The sequence below is a fragment of the Asterias amurensis genome, chromosome 5 (assembly GCF_032118995.1).
Source record: "Asterias amurensis chromosome 5, ASM3211899v1".
Lineage (NCBI taxonomy): Eukaryota > Metazoa > Echinodermata > Asteroidea > Forcipulatida > Asteriidae > Asterias > Asterias amurensis.
In genome coordinates, this window is record NC_092652.1 from 2322013 (window position 1) to 2343112 (window position 21100).

A 21100-nucleotide genomic window follows, 5' to 3' on the forward strand; every position below is an offset into this window, starting at 1 on the left:
AAAAAAGAGGAAAAAAGGAGTGAACCCCCCCCCAAAAAAAAACAACAAAAAAAACACCCAAACAAACAAACAACCCAACAAATTTGTAAGATTAGTTTATTATGAGTGAATAGTTACTCTCACTTAGCATCCTGTCTAAAATTAAAACAAGACAGCAGACACTTTGGTGAACCTGGTGAAACAAAAGTTTTTCGATAATCTGTCAAAGCCGAACGGAAAATATATTCTAGTAACTTGACGTTTTAAAATTTTGCTTTATCCTCATCCTTTGGTTTATTGAATGGTTAAAACGCAGTGAACTAGCTGAAAGTCCACGTGGGCTGTTAAAAAATATACAAAGTTGATCTATTCAACGAAACCTTAACTGAACCTCAGATCTGATTAATATACAGGTCAAAGTTCATAGGTCAAGTCAAACAATGTCCCTAAAGGCAGTGACCAGTTTCTCTCTGTACACCTTGTCCAGTAAGCAGTGACAAACTTTGTATTGTATTGTCTTAAATCTCCTCGTCAAAATGTTACTTTATAAAAAAACTACTATATACACAACCTTTGATAGTAAACCTATGGGTATCTACACAAATAACTTTAATTGATAATAATATTAATTACTGGTACTGTAATACATTTGTTTTCTGATTATCTATGCCACCAAGGTTATAAATATTATAGAAATTATTACACTAAAAAAAGAAGACGACGGAAGTTTGTGAAAAGGCGTTCAAATTGGCCGGTTTATGTAGCCAAGGTTTCATCATGGCATTTGGACTTGGAATTGGCTGCACATTTGGTAAGCAGAAGTTTTTTGTGCTTAGCTACTTTAGCAACTTGATGAAATTTAGCCAAAAATTATTCCTATCCTAAGATGCTCGAGGACAAGAGGTAAATTAAAATACATCCACCCCAAGAAACAAAAATATATATTAAAACAATGTATACAAAAAAAGTAAAAAGATTAACAAAAATAAAACGCTAACAGAATTTGACAAGAGGTATAAACAAAATAAGCAGAAACAAACTCTACATTTTACCACGCAGCACACAAAAAATTCCTTCAAAAGATAGCTGTTCAGAGTTAAAATTTCACAAAGCACTCAAGATTCATCTTAAGATGAGTTGCCCAAGTATCGCCATGGTGATTTGTATTGTGACATCACACTTCGCTCAACAATTAAAATTGTTACCCATCTTACGATCAACCGTTAAGTTTTTGTGTGAAATCATACCCAGAACAAATAAAGGCACTTTTTTACATCAAGTGCATTCACACGTTTTCCCATTATAGTAAACCATACGACTGATATTGCATTATGTTTTTAATTTTGCAAATACATAATTCATAAACACAATATCTTCCCTTGATAATAAGAAGTTCAGTATTGCGGCAGTTATTATCATAATTTTTTCATATCATCTAGTCTACTTTTTATTTAATCAGTTTATAAATCAACCTAAACTTTAGATACACATTATGATTAAAAGCTTTTAAAAAGGAAAAGCAATAAATACAAGGAAATTATGTTAAAGTCAACACTGATTTTGTTTTCCCCAGCTCACACTTCACCGACAGCCATCTTTGGTCTTTCTGTATTTTAAGTCCAGAGGGCTTTCTCGAACCTCAGCTTGGGATCCGTTTCAGGCTTTGGCTACGCGCACTGCATTTGCAGTGTAAATGCAACTCAGCTTTCAGGCCCATACATTTTTTGGAGCAGCATGTTTTTTGCCTACGGTGGTGGTCCAAACACAAGACAGAACCTGGAGCCGGAGCTCAAGCAAAGGTTTGAGAAAGGCCCAATGTTTACTGAAAAGAGGCTGTTTTTCAAAATTTTATTTTATTTTATTTTATGCAAGTCGCCAGACACACAAGGCCTGAAGGCCACTTCAAGGTGTGGGCTACAATTATTTTTTCCAGAGGCCGTTGCCATCTACTCCAAGGGCTGAAACAGGGTTACCCCATGTACAGTCCATACAAATGTAGGCTTGGGTATCATCAATTCGAAGCCTGGCTGTGAAGAAAATAGTCTGACCCCCTGCTCTGTCTGTAACAGTCCAACACTATATTGTATCAGGGTACCAGGGCTGAACAAGATGGAGGACGTCTTGGTTTTTTGGAACACTGTTTTCTTCATGATTATACATGTACAACAGACGTTTTATTAATAATACTATAAAAATGATTTAAATACGCATTAAAAAGAAACACTTATGACATAAAAAAAGGAAAAAATATACCACACACTTCATGGATTGGTCAGGATGTTCATACATGTACAAGAGTTAATCAGCATGAAACAAAAAATACATCAAGGGATGATAATGGAACGACCAATTGAGCCTGCCTGACTAATTGAAAAATAAGAAAATCAAAATTTTGCAGTGTCTAGAGACATTCTTAAGATGTGGCTTCACTCACCACCAAATTGTCCACTTAATGAGCAAGCTCTGAACTTCTGCGCTAACTGTGTAATCATAGAGTGCCTAGTAACTGACAGGAACAACAGAAAAGGCTCGTTCAATGGGAAGCCTGCTTAGTGCTACCATCTCAAAAGTCCCTGATAAAAACTAACTTTCAATCCTACCCAATCTCTTCAAAACTTACTTTGGTCCAATCTATTAACCATTCTACTAAGTGTCTCATCCTCAACTCAAACTTTCTGCGTTCTTTCCTTCCCCTCCAAAAAAACAAATCTAAAAAAAACAAAAAACTTACTGGACTGTGATTAAATAATACAAAATTTGTTCCAACTTAAAAAGGGGAGCTTCCATTTTATGTACAATGTCTCGCATCAAATGTATATATACATGTACATATTCCAAGCTTACGTTTGTTATTAGTAAAATGAATCATTATCATGCACAATTCTTTATAAATGTACTGCTTCATAGTGACTGCAGCAACCGCAATTCTTCTCTTTTTTTATACAAAAGTACTTTTGGAAATTTCACCATCTGCCCATTCCAGGGTCGATTCAACACCATCTACATACTACTGGAGACGAAAACAAAAAAACTACTTCAAAAGCCTACAGAAAATTACCAGAAAAATTACTTTCCTAAGAAAGGTCAAGTTCAACATGTATGCAAAAGTAGATATTTTAAAAAGGTTTTGTGAAAATGATCCCTGCTATTAAGTAATCTCCAATTTCAGACGTCTCAATTTGTTACAATTGTGCGCTCCAGTAAAATCGAAATATAAACCCAGCTACAGTTCCAGCAAAGCGACATGTTCTTCCTTTCAACACGAAGTTGAAAAACAACTTGAATCTAAATGCCAAACTAAGTTCACCGGACGCCTGCAAGACTATCTCGGTCCGAATCACTGACCTAAGCTTTAACTTTGAGGCTAAGGATATATAGATAAAAACAGTTCTAAAAGTATTCTTGTCATTTTTTTCAAGAAAGAGAACTTTCCGACACAAGTTGTAAACAAATCAAGCGGAGATTGTCAGTGAATTTGTATTTTAGCCTTTGGCTTGGAGTTGCTATTTCCGTCTTTGTTTTGTGGCGCAAAAATTGAAGTTGAAATCTACAAATCACAAGGATTGATGTCAATCTGAATCTTTCCCCATCACCTTTAATCTACATCCGGGATAAGTCAAAATATTATTGTGTTTGGAGCATGTTCTCATGGTTGGAAAATATGACCTTTTTAAAAGACAGGGTGTACTTTTGGTAGTTACTCAACAAGTTAACGACCATAACAATCTTACTTGGTAAACAGCAAAACATTTTTAGAATAGATACCCTTTGAAGTAATGTAGTTTGAGAGAAACAGCTCATTTTTCACCAAAAGATTTGAATCTGAGAAACAGGCTTCAGGCAATGAAACATTTCCCAGGCATCTTAAAGGATACAAAGTAATGCAACAAGGGTGTTTTCTTTCATTATTCTCTTGCAACTTTGATGACTAATTGAGAGAACATTTTTTTTTCACATGTTTGTAATTTATGCATATGTTGGGATACACCAAGTGATTGAATACTGGTCTTTGACAATGACCAAAAGTATACCCTGCCTAACCCTTCAGGCAACTTCAACCTTAAGTTGTCAGAAAGATATGAAAAATAAAAAGATTCTCTAAACCTGAACCATGACTCACTTTGAAGTGCCACAGTCTCACAAGCCAGGACTTTAACATCTACCTTGTCATGCCATGTTGCGTCAAATCTTTTGGACTAACACTCTGGTTGTTACCTCTTCAAATGGAGACACCGAGGGCAGTATCTCAAAGTCGTACAGTAAAGTTCTCAGGGAAGACTCCTTTTGTTCCGTCGGTAACTTTGATTCCAAGTGACCAGCCATCATCCTGTGGGGGATCCAACATTTAAGAAAGAAACTCTTCACAAAAATATCATAATGATGTTTTAAAATAATGATAAGCAATATTTTATTGTGTTACTGCAAAATGTTGTATCCCAAGTTTTAAAAACATTGTATCTTGCACCAATATGCTATGTTCAAATTTTTGTTATCTCTGCGCAGACGGTACATGTTTTGTGTCACCAAGCCATTTTATTTTAGGTATGACCAGGGCCCAATTTCATGGCTCTGCTAACCATAAACACAGAATAGGCGCTTATGGAAGCAGGGAATTCTGTGCTTACGGCAAGCATATTTCACGGGTTAGCGGCACATGGTGGTTTCTGCGAGTGCAAACTCCACGTTACTGGGCATGCTAGGGTTACAAGGCTAGCGCAGAAAATCGACGCTTGCATGTGAGCACGGAACCGTGATAATAAGCGTAGAATTCGGCGGTGAGCAGAGCCATGAATGAAATTGGGCCCAGGTCTTGAAATTTGCTCCTAAAGGGGCAAAGCAATTCCCCAATAAGAGGCACTTCTATGCGGAAAATTGTAAATTTTTATTTGAACGGCACCACAGCAAAGGAAAAGGGCAATGTGGAAGCCACTGTGGAAGCCACAATCTAGCCGTATCCACACAACAGCAGGTATTACTGTTAGCTGAAGCCAACATCACTTTATTTGGACCCAGCTTCAAACCTGATTTACTGACCTGATCGTCCGGGTCATCAAACTGGAGTACATCAATAATGTCGCCCTTCTCAAACGTCAACTCATCTGAATCTCGTCTTGTGTAGTTATGTGTCGCTCTCACCTACAAATAAATGGAACAATCTAAGTGAAAGGATGCTGCTCTGAACATAAATTGGGTAATCTCACCTACAAATAAATGGAATAATCCATGTCACATTACACTGCTTTGAACACAGGCTGTAAAACACTGTGTGCCGCTTAAAGGGTCTATGTAACTTTTGTAGGACAAAAAACACAGATTTACACTAAACTTACACAGTTTGAAGATAATGATAGTAGAAAGCTTCCCTGAAAATATTACGTGCTGAGGTGCTGTAGTTTTTGAGAAAACAATGTCATGAAAATTATTTTAATCATTTACAAACGTATTTTTATGACACTGTTTTACTCATTTCTCAGTAAGTAATATTTGAAGGGAAGCTTTCCACTATCATTGTCTTCAAACCCGGTAAGTTTAATGTAAATCTATGGACATTGTGAAAAGGTACCCAAATCCTTTAAGTGCATGACACTGTCTCCTTCACACACTTTAAGCACAGTACATGTACGTGAAAACCTTTGGTTGACATTTTTATCACAAATATTTGATTGAAGAAATTAACAAAATTAGCAATGTCTTTTGGTGATGATTATACAGAAATGGTTGGTCTCAAAAGGGTTAAGGAATGGCATACAGTAGTTAGTCCCGACTCACCCTAAACACAACCCCTGGTGGCAGTTCTCCATTTGATTTATTTGGTGAGACGGTTTCAGGAGACGCGAGTGGTGGTACGACTGGCTTGTCTTCCTCACTGTTCTGGGTCGTCAAAATCCTTGGCTGAAAACGACAGTAGCAACAAATATGAAAGGAACGTTACAGAATTGGTAATAAACAAAAAATCATGTCAGACTTTTGAAAGCCAATCTCAAAATAAAATCTGAGGATTCTATCTCTGCTGCGTCGTTCACAAGGGGTAGACAGCCATTGGTCTCGTGCACTTGGTCCAGAGAGAAGGGGTTTGTCGCGGTGTTCCTAATTTGATTGGCTGAATATTGTGCCACAGCACCTTGCAAACCAGTACATTTTTTTAATTTATTTTTATTTTTATGCAAGTCGCCAGACACACAAGGCCTGAAGGCCACTTCAAGGTGTGGGCTACAATTATTTTTTCCAGAGGCCGTTGCCACCTGCTCCTAGGGCTGAAACAGGGTTAACCCCTTTACAGTCCATACGGATGTAGGCTTGGGTATCATCTATTCGAAGTCTGACCGGTAGAGCAGAAAGCACTACCTCCCCAATGGTTGTAATGTAAAGAAATGGGTCTCATACTTAAACAAAAAGCATAGCTCCACAATACCTTGCAGGAAAATATATTAATATATATATATATGAAGCGCCTTGAGCATCACTAAGGGAGCGTCTCAAAAGTCGGAACGGTAGGAACGTTCTTTTTGGATCGCAAGAGTATTCCCGCCGCTTTTGTCCGTTCCACAGGACCGGTCTTTTGGAACGCTCCGCGTATACTTTGTCATGATGTTGCGATCCTGCGGGCATATGCCCGCGATCCATTGGATCGCGGGCATATGCCTGCAGGAACGTTCTTTTGCGCTAGGAACGTGCCCGACTTTTGAGACACTCCCTAAGAGACAGATATCAGCACTGTATGAAAAGCTACTAATATTACCTCTGGTTTTGGAGGATCAGTGGGTCGCGGGACTTGATACTCAAAATGGTCGTCATCATCCTCATCCTCTACCTCATCAGCAACCTCTTGCTTCTGAGGTTCTCGAGGTTGAGGTTGAGGCACAGGCCTGGGTGCTACCTCTCTTTCCTCATAGTGTTCAGGGACCGTAACCTCGTAGATGGAAGCATCTTGGGAGGCGTTGCCAGGTGAGGTTGCTTGAGACGTGTGAGCGTTGCTGGTGACATCCGAGGACCTGAAGACAAAGAGAGATATAGATTCTATAATTGAAGTTTATATTTTTCCATGTAATTTAAAACTTTTTATAGCGCGTTTTACTTTTATGTGCCTTTGTAAGTTGGTTTTGTCTGTAGGTTGTTTTTGTCTGAATAATAATTATTTTGTCATTTTCGGTTATCCGCAGGCTTGTTCTCTGTAGTCTTTACAGTGTTATTTTCTCTGTATGCATTGTTTGTGTGTTGCCTGGAAATACATAAATAAATAAAAGAGGAGGTAGTCTCAACTCAGGACAGTATGCTTCAGTTTTGAAAGGGCAAGGGCACCAAGGCATTTTCTCCTTGGAAATTGTATATTTCTTCTGTAGCATTTCAAGGGCACCAAGGCAATGACCAGTGGGCATGGAGGCAATCGCCTCCATGTACAATTTGTGACTGGTATCCTACTCATTTGCACTAACAATTATTAAGTATATTATTAAGCAATATTGTCTGCTTAAGCAGCTCTATGAATTTCGACCTAGTTTATCAGTTTGAGCAGACTCCCTTGTTGTAAATGGAATTAAACACATGGAAAAGCCTAAAACATTACTGGGCCCAATTTCATAGAGTTGCTTAAGCACAACAAGATGCTAAGCACAACAAAACTATGCTTACCAGAATAAGGTTACCAGCCAAACTACCATGTCACACGTACCATTTGTGACTGGTATCATGATCATTGCTGCTTAGCAATATTTTCTGCTTAAGCAGCTTTATGAAATTGACCCCTGACGTCTAGAGGAATGTCGTTAGAGAGTTTTTGGATCTTGACTTACCCGGCCGATGAGTATCTTTTGGTTTCATACGTTCCTTTAGATGTCTCATCGTAGAGTTCTCCCGTGATGTTACTCAGATCTAGACACATCTTCCCCAACTCGTCATGTATTGTTGCCTCGGCACTGTAGAAAAGCTGGAAGGTGGTGGCGTAGAAGGGAATGCGACTAAGGAGGAAGAGGCAAGAGGGGACGATGGAATAAAATATATTCAGGAAACATCTTGTAAGGAACTCAATAACATCAGGATGTGTTTCAACTCAAGAAAACGTTTATCCTTACTCTTCATACAACAGAAAATATTGAATAATGGTATAAGTTAGTGGCCTGACGTTTTGACTTGTTTTTATGGAATTGTTTTCTTTGTTTCTCAAAAACTACAGCACCCCAGCAAGTAAATATTTTAAGGGAAGCATTCTACTATCGTTATCTTTAAACCGTGTAAGTTTAATGTATATCTGTGGCCGTTGTGTTTTGTGTCGTACAAAAAGTACCCAAATCCTTTATACCCTCTCACTACCTTCTGATAAATGTAGTCTTGTTGCAACTCGATAGTAATGTTTGCGGCGAGGAGGGATTGAGCTGGGATCGCAATAGTTGAGTGATAGAGTGAATAAAAATACTACATTGGGAGAACGAGTCCGCTGTGATGGGGGTATTAAGTAATTCAAAAATTGTAAAATCATCACCAGACACAAAATAGAACTTTGTTTAGTGTTTTTATATATTTTTTGACACAACAAATGATGAAAAACAAGGAAATCAGCTAAGAAGTTGCATTCCTGCTGAAGGCTCAATATTTCATGCTTACCTGTCGTAGAGTGCTGGAAGTTCTTCTAAGATTTCATTGTTAATGTCTTCATATAATTTTTTGGCTTCATTGTACGCCTCTTGAGCCTGTTACAGAAAGAAAAATCCAGAAGTATAATTTAAAACAGTGCAGTACTCATAAACTGTTATTATTGGACATTGAAGCTTCAAAGGCACTGGACATGCTTGGTAATTACTTAAAATGTATGTTAGCATTTATAAAGTTAACAAGCAGCAGAGAGCTCTTTAAACTCTGTCAACTCATCAAACTTGTCCATGACAATTTCTCAGGTGTCTTGGCTTCATATGAATTTATATACTCTTCTGATTGTACCTTAGCTGCTTTGGCATCATCTTTCTTCTTCAGCGTTTCTAAGTTGTGTCTTGCGCTGTCATAATCAATCAGCTTTCGATTTCGCTTCTCCACATGTTTCTAAAGAGAGTCAAAGAAAATCCATCTAAGTAAAGACGGTTTACGTACAACCATGACAACTGAAATAAATGGAACTGAGCTTATAAAATATTGCATTGCCAAGTATCAATGTTAAGACCCCAAAAACAGAGTGGGTGACTGCTCCTGAGCTCATTTGCATTTTTACTGATGACAAAGAATTCTGGGTTGAAAAAGGAGAATGGACTCGAGCGGGACTTGAACCTGTAACCTCCAGATAAACATGTCGTTGCTGGTTACCAACTGGGCTATCTAATCCTCATGTTCGCATTCCCCTAATGGTGACATGGCCGAGTGGTCTAGTGCATCAAATTCAAGTTCTGGTGGTTAAGTCATTGGAGTGTGGGTTCGGATCCCGGTCGTGACACTTGTGTCCTTGAGCAAGAAACTTTACTATATTTGCTTCTCTTCAACCAGGGGTATAAATGGGTATCTGCGAGGGTAGAGGTTGATATTGTGTATAAACAAACTACTGGAGCGAAATGGTTACGGTCTTCTAGGAGCACGGCAAAGTACAGAGTCGGAGGCCTTCGTGTGAGAGTGCTTGTGGGGGCCAGCGGCGCTCCGTGCCCCACGAGCCTTCAGTGAAGACACGGTCCGCCATTAAAGTAAGACCGAGGAGGCTGTTGGTTCTTACCTTCACATCAGGGAATTTGGACTGGTAGGTAAAGAGAGGATTCACCACTTGGTCATTCAACTTTCTCTGGAAGTCGTCCCATAGAAGTTCTAGTGTCTAGACAAACAAACGATAATCAAGTCTGGTTAAAATAAAGAAGGATGGGTGTGGTACAGCCCAATGCCCTAGCTTGCCCTAGATTCCTTGCCTTCCCCCCTCTGGGACCCCGGTTCAAATCCCAACAGGGGAACTATATGGAATGAGTTTTCAGTCCCTGCCCGACTGCGTGGGTCTTCCCCTGGAATACTTCCTTCCTTGTCTTCTATGCATTTTGGTTCTTGGCTGATTAAGTTAGTTTTTCTGAGAGTCGTTGGCTTCACAACCAGGATTAATAAATGACAAATGACCTCCTAAAGGTGAGATCTTATTGTAATAACAAAAGAGAAACACCATTTATACCCCCCCCCAAATATTTAGGGGGAGGGATGAGGTGGGGGGGGAAGTAGATGGAATAGATGGATGGATTGGACTGATGGAATGGGTAAGACAGAGGAAATAAAACGTTCCCTTAAGCAAATATTGAGGGGGAGGGGATGAGGGGGGGGGGGGGTAGATGAGAGGGGAAGACAGAGGAACTAAAAGGTGTACTTACTTCTTTGTACTGAGGTATCTGGTCACTCCTGACCCAGTCTGGCTCATAGATGCTTTCTAATGCTTCATGCAAACTCCGACTAGCACTACTCATCGCTAAAGACATCAAAAAAATAAATAAATAATGATGCTTAATTATCCCTCAAAGTTATCACAAAATTAACAACAAATATTACAGTTCTCGCAAAGAGTGAGGTATTTTCTCCTAAGTAAAGAGAACCTCTATTTACAGACACTGGACACTATTGGTAATTGTCAAAGACCAGTCTTCTCACTTGGTGTATCTCAACAACATATGCATAAAATAACAAACCTGTGAAAATTTGAGCTCAATTGGTCGTCGAAGTTGCGAGATAAAATTGAAAGAAAAAACACCCTTGTCACACGAAGTTGTGTTCTTTCAGATGCTTGATTTCGAGACCTCAAAATCTAATTCTGAGGTCTTGAAATCAAATTCATGGAAAACTACTTCTTTCTCGAAAACGGCGTTACTTCAGTGGGAGCCGTTTCTTACAATGTTTTATACTATCAACAGCTCTCCATTACTCATTACCAAGTAAGTTTTTATGCTAAAATTTATTTTCAGTAATTACCTATAGTGTCCACTGCCTTTAAAAGAATTTCAAAATGTCCACAGAAAAATCTGTGGCATCACAAAGTGCGCCATCCTGGCATAATTGCCAGCGTATGCCTGCGTGATGTTCATGTACATGTAACTGGATTAGAGCCAATACTTGATCATGCTGACACTCTCCCCTTTAAGACACTCCTTACCTCGTACACAAGCCACATATGTCTTAAGTTCCTTCTGTAGCCGTGATGCTGCCACCTGCTGTTGGTTAAAATTCTGTGAGTAAAGGTCAAAGTTGACATCTCTGGTCTCGTCAGCCTTGCCAAGTCTCTGAAGAACCTGTAATTGGTCAAGATAGAAGATATGGGTTATAAGATATAAGATATAAGATATAAGTTATTGCCAGACCACGGAGTGTGCCCAGTGACAAAAAACCCAGTTTGGAATCCTTGACTTGGCACTGGCAGCAGGGGATGCGAAAATAAAAAACTTGTCCAATTTTGTTGGTCCAATTAAAGTTCCGAGTTATTGACCCCTTGCACGCGCGTCACATGCGGCGACTGATGCCACGCTCACCATGTTGGTGGGCAGTTAGGTTTACGTGTATTAACGCCGCGTCGCCTGAAATGCACACTTCACTGCATAACGCACAGCATACTCTATGCATAGAGTTATATATAAAAACGCACAGTGAAATTGCCCACCAGTATGGCGCATTCAAGATTTTTCTGATGATGACCTCAGGTGAAATGGGTCAATAGACCAATCCGTTGAAACAAAATTGAAAAAACTAACAACTGCAGTGTCTTTTTGTGCATGCACCGAAGACACCGCAGCAAATGGCACACGGTGCTCAACACTTGCGCGCCCGGTGCGCGACTGGATTGGTGTATTGTATAGACTCAGCAAATTCAATGTTTCATGTTTTACATGTTTAAATCTGCAATGTACATGTGTAGTAGGCAATTGCCTCCATGCCCCCTGGTCATTGCCTTATTGCCCTTGAAATGCTCCAGTAGAAAGTTACAATTTCCTCATAGGGTGCCCTTTACAATGGAGATACAAAATGTCTTGGTGCCCTTGCCCTTTCAAAAACGAAGCGTTCAAGCCTGATGTAGGTCAGATACTGACCTCTGTGGACACAACCTTGTCCCTATTACCACGTATGACATATGAAATATTACGAGGGGCAAGGAAATGAGGTGGGGTGGTAGTCCTTGAAGCAAATTACCATCCACTCTTTGGAAAATTGCAAGAGAATTACCTGAAATATGGGTCATTTCCTGTGTGTGTTACAGCTCATTAAATCATAAAATGGGATTATAAATGGCTGATTAACTTCCTGGCCAGCTAAAAGGATAGCTAAAATCAGGATAAACGGACCGTGGGATGACACAAAAACTTCTCCTCTGAATAAATGTAAACATTTAGCAAGGAAATGATTGAATTGTAAATTTAATGGAGACACATGGTGGATCTTTCACCCTGAGACTATTTTTGTTTTGGTTTTGTTTGTCAGAAGGAAGTGAACTCCTGTAGACTTTAACAAAAACAATGTAATTGATTTGGAAAGTGGTTCGAAAAAATATACACTAAGCCTTTGAGAAAGACACTCGTAAGCCTCTGCTCAGAGCACAATTTCATAAAGTCTGTAAGCACAAAAAAATGCCTAAGCACATAAAAGTATTGCTTAACAGAAACAGGTCACCAGCCAAAATCACATTACATTTGAATTGTTAAGACTGGTACCCCATTAATTTTTTGCTAAGCAAAGAAATTTGTCAGGTAATATTTTCTTTATTATAACAAAATTATAACAAAATTACAGAACCCCTATTCAACGAATCAAAACAGAAATTTTTTGGATCAAATTTAGTTCTACTTCCTGGAGAAATGGGACCTCAGTAACGGGAAAGTACGTACGAGGAAGGAAAAGGAAACTATTAACTATCCCAGCTTAGAGCGCTAAATTAAAGCCCTATTTATTCACTTTAAAATCAAGTACATTTTACATTCCCACATGAATCTATTGTCTTCTCAGAGAAGAATTTTATATGAAAAAAGGAAAAAAACACAGATGGCAGCCATTGATTTTCACCAGATCTTCAAAAATCAATATTTTATCACTGCATGTCAGCAGATACTAAATAATAAATAATGGCCGAACAACTGATGAATACAGACAATATGTGTAGGTAGGACCCTATAGGATCCTGTGGGATCCCGACACACACAGGCAGCTCAGCTGGTATTCTCAGCGTTAATTCAAGGTCATGTACTCATGGACCTTTAACAACTGGGTACAGTAGTGTAAAGTACTATCAGTGTATACAATTGGTACATAAGGTAGTATAAGTACAGGAGTTGTCATGATTGTGTATAAAATACGGGGAGCGATTTTGTCCAACAATTTTTGCATAGAGCATTAAATTTAGCAGAAACTTATTTTGTGAACACTGAATGTCAATATTGAGTAACATACCGTAATTTTTGAGTAGCAACTCGGCACATTTTGGTTGGCTTTTTGCTATGCTATACAAGGGAAATAGCTCATTGATTTTGTAATGTACATTGTATCCAGAGAGAGTACAGGGCCCTATTTCATTACTCTGCTTACCGCCAAATTCTGCGCTTAAGATCATCATCTTCAGCTTTCTCATTACTGTGCAAGCCCTTAATTTCTGCTAGCTGCGTAAGCGAAGAATGCCTAAGAATTTGATTGAGTACGCATGCACAAAGATTCCCTGCTAACCTGTGAAATACATGCTTGACTTAGCGCAGAATACCCTGCTTCCATAAATGCTGATTCTTTGCTTACGTTAAAGCCATAAATACACTTTCGGAAAAAGAAAAACAAATTTAAAGTTCACTGATTTACAAATTACTTACAGGGTTTACAGAAGGTAATGGTAAAAGACTTCTATTGAAATATTATTCCATGAAATGCTTTACTTTTTGAGAAAACATTAAAACAATTATCAATTCTCGATAACGAGAATTACGGATTTATAGTAAACACATGTCATGACACGGCGAAACGTGCAGAAACAAGGGTGGGTTTTCCTGTTATTTTCTGCAGACATTGGTTTGTTATTTTATAATATAAGTTGTGATACACAAAGTGTGGGCCTTGGACAACACTGTTTACCGAAAGTGTCCACTGGCTTTAAGCGGGCCATGAAAATGTGCCCAGCTGGTGATGTGACATCAATGGGAATATATTTATCCCTTGCACATAATAGAACTCACCTCCGCAAAGTGCGAATCTCAGGCCTGTATGCTTGGTTTTTGAAAGGGCAAGGGCACCAAGGCATTTTCTCTTTGGCAAAGGGCATCCTATGAGGAAATTGTAAATTTCTTCTGGAGCATTTGAAGGGCACCAAGGCAATCGCCTTCATTGCCTCTGTGAAGTATCGGGCCTGGGTCTACCATTCCTTGGTGTTCATTTTGACTGTGAAAATGTCATTTCAAAAGGTGGAAGCATTTTTGAGGTAAAGAATCCACAATCTGCGCATGGCAGTGATGTTGCTCAGATTTTAATTTTTACATTGCCTTCATTGCCTCTGTAAAGTATCGGGCCTGGGTCTACCATTCCTTGGTGTTCATTTTGACTGTGAAAATGTCATTTCAAAAGGTGGAAGCATTTTTGAGGTAAAGAATCCACAATCTGCGCATGGCAGTGATGTTGCTCAGATTTTAATTTTTACATTATTTGCACATAAGATTTTGCACAAAATTTCAGTCAATAATATCAGGGGATAAAATCAAATGATTCTCAAACATGTCAAAACACTTTACACGATGATGGGAAGTTGCTGTACTTTCAGTCAAGAAAGTTTTCATTAATTTAAGAGTGAATTCCCCAAAATTAATATGCTTTCCCTTTAAACTGAATAATTTGTTTGACACATATGGAGGAAGGACAAATTGAGTTCCTTCCTCCCTCTAATGTAAATTCCAACATCAGACTAATTGCTGACTGTATCCGGAGTATCACATAATTAGGTAAACCAAAAACATTGTGGTTTTTATTTATTTTATTTATTTTTTTTTTTTTTTGGGGGGGGGGGGGGGGTTTTCGGCATCATCAGCTGGGTTCTCCCCATATGCACAAGCAACGGCACCCGACCCATACACACAGATTTCGGGCCGATATGCACATATTTTTGGTTGATGCAAAAAAAAAAAAAAAATTTATTAACAATTTCACCACAACGTCTAGAGAAAACCATAAAGAATGCTCCAGGGTACACAGTAGGACCTTTTAAACCAAGATAAATACTAAGCAGAAAACATTCCAAAGACCTTGTTTTAAATTCAGCTACATGTAGCTTCGGCCAAACATTAAACAAACTTGGGTCCTGAATCCCATAGACTCTTGGAAAAAACCCTGGGGAAGAACCCTGATTAGGAACAAGGAATTCTGCAATTTCGTCCAAAGAAGTGAGGTTTTCAAAAATCAGAATCAGGTCTTTTTATTTTTAATGATTGTTTTGTCATAATGTTCCTCTGAGGCACATTCAGTGCATTTTTTGACAACTAGCATCAGTTTCCTCTTCAATTGAAACAACCTAATGTCAATCTATTTCTGTTTCATGTTTCAATCTCTTTTACATATTGAATTCTAACAGTTGTTTGCTTGACTTAAAAAGTTCCAATAATTTGCAGATACTCTTGGCTGAGACCAACTTGGTCTGAGACTAAAGCCCTATTTTAAATTTTCGCTGCAAATATCAGGGCTGTATGCTTCGTTTTTGAAAGGGCAAGGGCACCAAGGCATTTTCTCTTTGGCAAAGGGCACCCTATGAGGAAATTGTAAATTTCTACTGGAGCATTTCAAGGGCACTAAGGCAATGACAAGGGGCAACGGAGGCAATCGCCTCCGTTGCCTCCGTGAAGTATCAGGCCTGAAATATTTCACAGGAGTACATGTGTACACATGTACAGCTCAACTCTTCCGAATTATTCATTGCGAATTTATGACGTCAAAATTTGTATCCCATTTGCAGGAAGTACATGTATCAACCAGGCTATTACATATCCCACTACTACAGTTTACACTGAATAAAAAAATGTATCTTTGTGTTAGCAGTAAAGAGCCTAATTAAATCCATACAAAATTAGGCCAACTGTATACAGCTTACTATAATGGATTACAGTGCAAACATGATGTGTACTGTGCAACTGTGCATTCACACCAGAGATTCCAACCCCAAGGGAGCTATATAGTCGATCTCAGATGGTCTCCCGTATGATTTATAGAGAACAAAATAATATCAACGCCTGACCTCTGTACACCGAGGCGTTGAATAATGCGTTTAGAGTACTCGTTCTCATTAGCATTAAAGGCAGTGGGACTATTGGTAATTACTCAAAATAATAAATAAAACCTTACTTGGTATGAGTAATTGGGAGCTTTGATAGTATAAAACATTGAGAGAAAATGGCTCCCTCTGAATTAACGTAGTTTTCGTGAAAGAAGTAATTTTCTCATTATCATTTAAAACTGCTTTGATATTTACGGCAGTCAGTTTATGCTACGGTAGATCATAGAGTAAGGACAGAGATAGAAAGTGCAGTTATAAAAAGATGAGTAGATAGATAGAAGACAAAATAAATATACTGCTCAAGCGAGTATAAACGATGAACAAAACATGATGCTTTAGAAGTACTTTAAAAGTTCACGCCGTAAAGGTCCATCTCCATGACATGAAGTACCATTAGCTTTGAAACTGCTACACGAAAGGAAACCTTACTCCAGCCTCAAAATTTGTTCTTGAAGGGGCACAGAAATTTCCCTCTGGTACATAAAAACATGTAAGAGGCACTTAAAGGAACACGTTGCCTTGGATCGGACGAGTTGGTCAAAACAAAAGCGTTTGTAACCGTTTTGTATGCATATATGGTTGGAAAGATGTTTTAAAAGTAGAATACAATGATCCACACAAGTTTGCCTCGAAATTGCGTGGTTTTCCTTCTACTGTGCGAACTAACACGGTCGGCCATTTATGGGAGTCAAAATTTTGACCCCCATAAATGGCCGACGTGTTAGTCGACGAGGTAAAAGGAAAACCACGCAATTTCGAGGCATGTTTGTGTGGATCATTGTATTATACTTTTACAACATCTTTCTACCCACATATGCATTTTATAAAAAACGGTTACAAACGCTTTTCAAAGACCAAGGCAATTGTTGTGGGTGCCCTGGGTTATTTTGGGGCAGGCCTGCTTATTGATGTACGTAAAGTAACTACGGCATACTTGTGTATCACAATAACAAAGAGTGTACTGTACAGTAAAGGTTATCTATCAGTGGTGTGTGGTTGCAATTAATAAATTACGATTTAATAACGACACGGTGTAAACCGCTTGACCTTTGGGTCTACTCTGTTGACATCAATCAGAACTTGATGTTTAACTTGAAGGTTTGTTTTTTCATTAACGGAGGACCTTTCATTACACTGGGAAGGATGAATGTCGGGTGTTACAGGATCATTGTGCACAAACTAATGATATTTTCTAATTCACTACAAGGAAGTGGAAGTGTCGTGGCCGAGCGGTTAAGAGCACCGAATTCAAACTCTGGTGTTTCTGATAAGCAGAGTGTGGGTTCGAATCCCCAGCCGTGACACTTGTGTCCTTAAGCAAGACACTTCACCATTGCTTCGTCCTTCGGATGGGACGTTAAGCCGTTGGTCCCATGTGTTATGTAACGCATGTAAAAGAACCCAAGTGCACTTATCGAAAAGAGAAGGGGTTCGCCCCAGTGTTCCTGGTCTGATCGACAGCAAATTGCGCCACAGCACCTTGTAAAACATTACATGGTGCTATCAGAATTAAGTCTCATAATTCAAAACGTAGTCCCACATCTTGCAGGAAATACTGTATGTTACAGCGCCAGGAGCGTCACTGAGTGACGGACATGTGCGCTATATAAGAAGCCACAATTATTATTATTATTATTATTAAAAGGGTACAGACTATTAGGCTGTATCTGAATTGATGGTTACAGCTACATGTATGGCTACGACTGTCAATGATTGCTACTAAAGGACCACATGCCTGTTTGCTTCCATTTTGAAAGGGCAATTGATGGCACCAGAGGCATTTTCTCCTCCGTAAAGGGCACCCTATAAGAACAGTATAAATTTCCACTAGAGCATTTCAAGGGCACCAAGGCAATGACCAGGGGGCATGAAGGCAATCCCCATCATTGCCTCAGTGAAGTATCAGAACTGGGACCAAAATGCCATAAATCTCGATCGACTTTGCGTGGGCGGGCTCAAATATGTCAGTTATAATGGTCAGGTCACAGATACAGGAATGTGAATCAAAGAATCAATATTTACTGACAAAGATTAATTTGATAAGAATCCTTTTTAACAATCACGGTGTGAACTTGAGCTGGGTTTTTCATAAAAATGAAAAATCCACATTGCCACAATTGTATAACAATGATTTAGAAAGATCCAATCAATGAGGTTATTTTTTTTTTTTTTAAACGGTAAATACACTATACCCTGGGCCCAATTTTACAAAGCTGTTAAGCAGGAAATACTGCTTAGAAAATTTCTTCTGCTAAGCATATAATGCGTGGGGCAACAGTTCCAACAATGAAAACTTTATGGAATTTTAGCTGGTTACCAATTTCTGTTTAGCAATATTTTCTGTGCTTAGTAGCAATTTTTATGCTCACAGGCTTTATGAAATTTGACCCTAATGTTTGAACATGAATTATGCATGTTTTAGGAGACAAGCTTATCTGTCAAGGATGATTGTGTTTGTCCTTGAATCAATAACAGTATTTTCCTTTACTGGGTGAAAAACTGAAAGAGTTCAGGGTTTGACCGTAGATACAAAAAGTAACTTTTTTCAGTGACTCGTCAGGGGAACAGTTAACTTTTTGTTTCACTGGTCCTGAGCTTTGTGACTGGTTCATCTCGGTCATTTGTATGGAACTTGTATTTGAAATGTAAATGAATAACCTGAGCATGCAGTAGATTTCCAGGAAATGGCCAAGTGGTGTGAGTGAAAATAGAGACTGTGTTTGTTTTATCTACAATTCATATTACATGATGAATCCTCTACATCATAGAGGTGTATTTTCCTGTTAAAAAGGAAGGATTTAAATATGAGTCCATTCACTATCAGTAAAAACACCTCTTTCAGGCTGGTTTGAAGGTTGGATCTGTATGAAATTGTCCTTGTAAACAAAAGCAAGAAAGCAAGGACAAGTTAGTTTGGTCATTAATAAATCCATGCAGTGTACTGTGTTCCTTCCGCATTATAACTTGTCCGCACAAAGTTCATGGACAAAACTTATTTAGATCTGACACAATTTGAACATGTAAAGAATTTAAGACAACTGATCAAAAAGTACTAATTTCTTTGTAAATCTTTTTCCTTTTGTATAGATATTTTAATGAAGAAAAAAACAAGTTTTTGAAATATATACATGTTTTGTTTTACTTTCACTGGGCTTAAATTATACTATCAGGAAACTGAGCGACCAACATGAGTGACCACAATTTATTTCCTTGATGCTTTAATGTCCGGGTACTTTTGCTTCAAATAAAAAAAATACACGTGTACATGACATGCTGTAAGTTAACAAGAAGAAACTTTCAGCTACTGAGAAGTTTAGATAAAAGTGTCTTGCTCTAAAAGAATTTTTTTAATTTTATTATTATTACTTTTTTTCTCTCCATGAGATATCACCTAACAATACAATATCAGACGGCCACTTCAAGTTGAGGGCTACACTTAACTGATTTGGTCTGCCGAACCAAATCAACTGCCATAGGGGCACGTTGCCACCTACTCCTTGGGCTGAAAAAGGGTTACCCCCTTCAATTCACAGTCTGTAAGGATGTAGGGATGGGTACAGTGTATCATCCACTAGGAGCCTGGGTTATGGACCAGGATGCACTACCTTCCAAACGTTTTATGAAACGTTTAAGATGTAGTGCCATCATGACCGGGATTCAAACTGATAGTCTGTTGCTAACAAAACCAACGCTTAGCCTCAAGTAGACCCTGGAAGAGTTGACTCGGACCAAGGTGACTTGGGATTAATTTTAATGTTTTGATTATGGTAGTGGCCATTTTACCCGCAAGTGAAATATATTCCCAGACACTGTTTTGACGGCAGTTTGAACAGCGCCAGCCAATACAGTTTAAAATGATTTTAATGTCGCCAGTAAAGTATCCCAAGCCTTTGTAAAATTGTATCTTTCAACAATTTGATAATCTAATCTTTTTTGACTTTACATCTATATTCAAAGATACATAATTCGCTGCACTATAGTCTCGTATGTTGCTATGCTTCTTCTTCTTCTTCCAAGTATAGCGCTTCATGTACTTCTTCCTGACAGCGGAGCAATTCAAAGGGATAATCTCCATATGGCGCCACCACTTTTTCACTAATTTTTACAAAAAAGGATGCCACATGAGATAAACTAGAAACTATATTATTTCATATCCAATAAAAAAGTGGTGGCACCATACGCAAACTTTTCCATTCAAAGAAAGATTGGAGATAATCCAGAAAAGTTTCCGCATCCTGCCACCACTTTTTCAAAAATAGTATCTAATTCACTCAAAATTTGAGTCAAATGAGGTATTCCTTGTTGGTAAAAATTTGTGAGAAAGTGGTAACAGGATAAAGTTTTCCAATAATTGTGTAATTATTAAAACTAAATTTAAGAATGCTTCAATCTGTCAATCAATCAAGTTTGGTTGGATTTTCACCTTTTGTTTTTGTTTTCTGAGAGGAATAATGTTGTGTGTTTTGTGTGGGGACAGTCAGTAATCAAACATTAAACGTCAACCTCAGCCAATTCCAGGACAAATTAAGTTTTAATACAGCGAAAAGTTACAACCCGAGTGCCCCATTACTAACCAAAGTCAACATTTGTGTAAACACTGAACGTCCTGCTTAGCCTAGACCACAGCACTAGGGCAATGCATTAACGCATAGACCGCACCAATCAATGACTTTCTCTTTTTCTTTTCAACAGGTCCACTAATAAACCTTACTAATTGAGTGTCATAAATACCACTATGTCAACATTTACTCAGCCATCGTGTAGGGGAACAATCCTGCTAATGAGAAACAATTATATTGAATTTTACTGACCTTTTCCTTCGTTCTTGTGAGATTTTTTGATAGGAGACTTGATTTCGACTTTCGACTGAAATCTGCCATTTTGAACACTGCCCTCTGTTTGTGGGCG

General features: G+C 38.5%; 1 protein-coding gene across 1 annotated transcript; it reads right to left on the reverse strand.

Annotated features, from left to right (window-relative positions):
- Positions 1 to 79: 79 nt before the first annotated feature.
- Positions 80 to 21072, reverse strand: LOC139937195 (myc box-dependent-interacting protein 1-like). The gene is made up of 11 exons (XM_071932259.1): positions 21004 to 21072; positions 11069 to 11204; positions 10296 to 10390; positions 9665 to 9760; positions 8911 to 9009; positions 8578 to 8663; positions 7770 to 7934; positions 6719 to 6971; positions 5749 to 5871; positions 5014 to 5115; positions 80 to 4306 (listed from the first exon to the last, which is right to left on the reverse strand). Exons 1-11 carry the CDS (start codon positions 21070 to 21072, stop codon positions 4226 to 4228), a joined length of 1305 nt encoding a protein of 434 aa, XP_071788360.1. The 3' UTR covers positions 80 to 4225.
- Between the last annotated feature and the right edge of the window lie 28 nt (positions 21073 to 21100).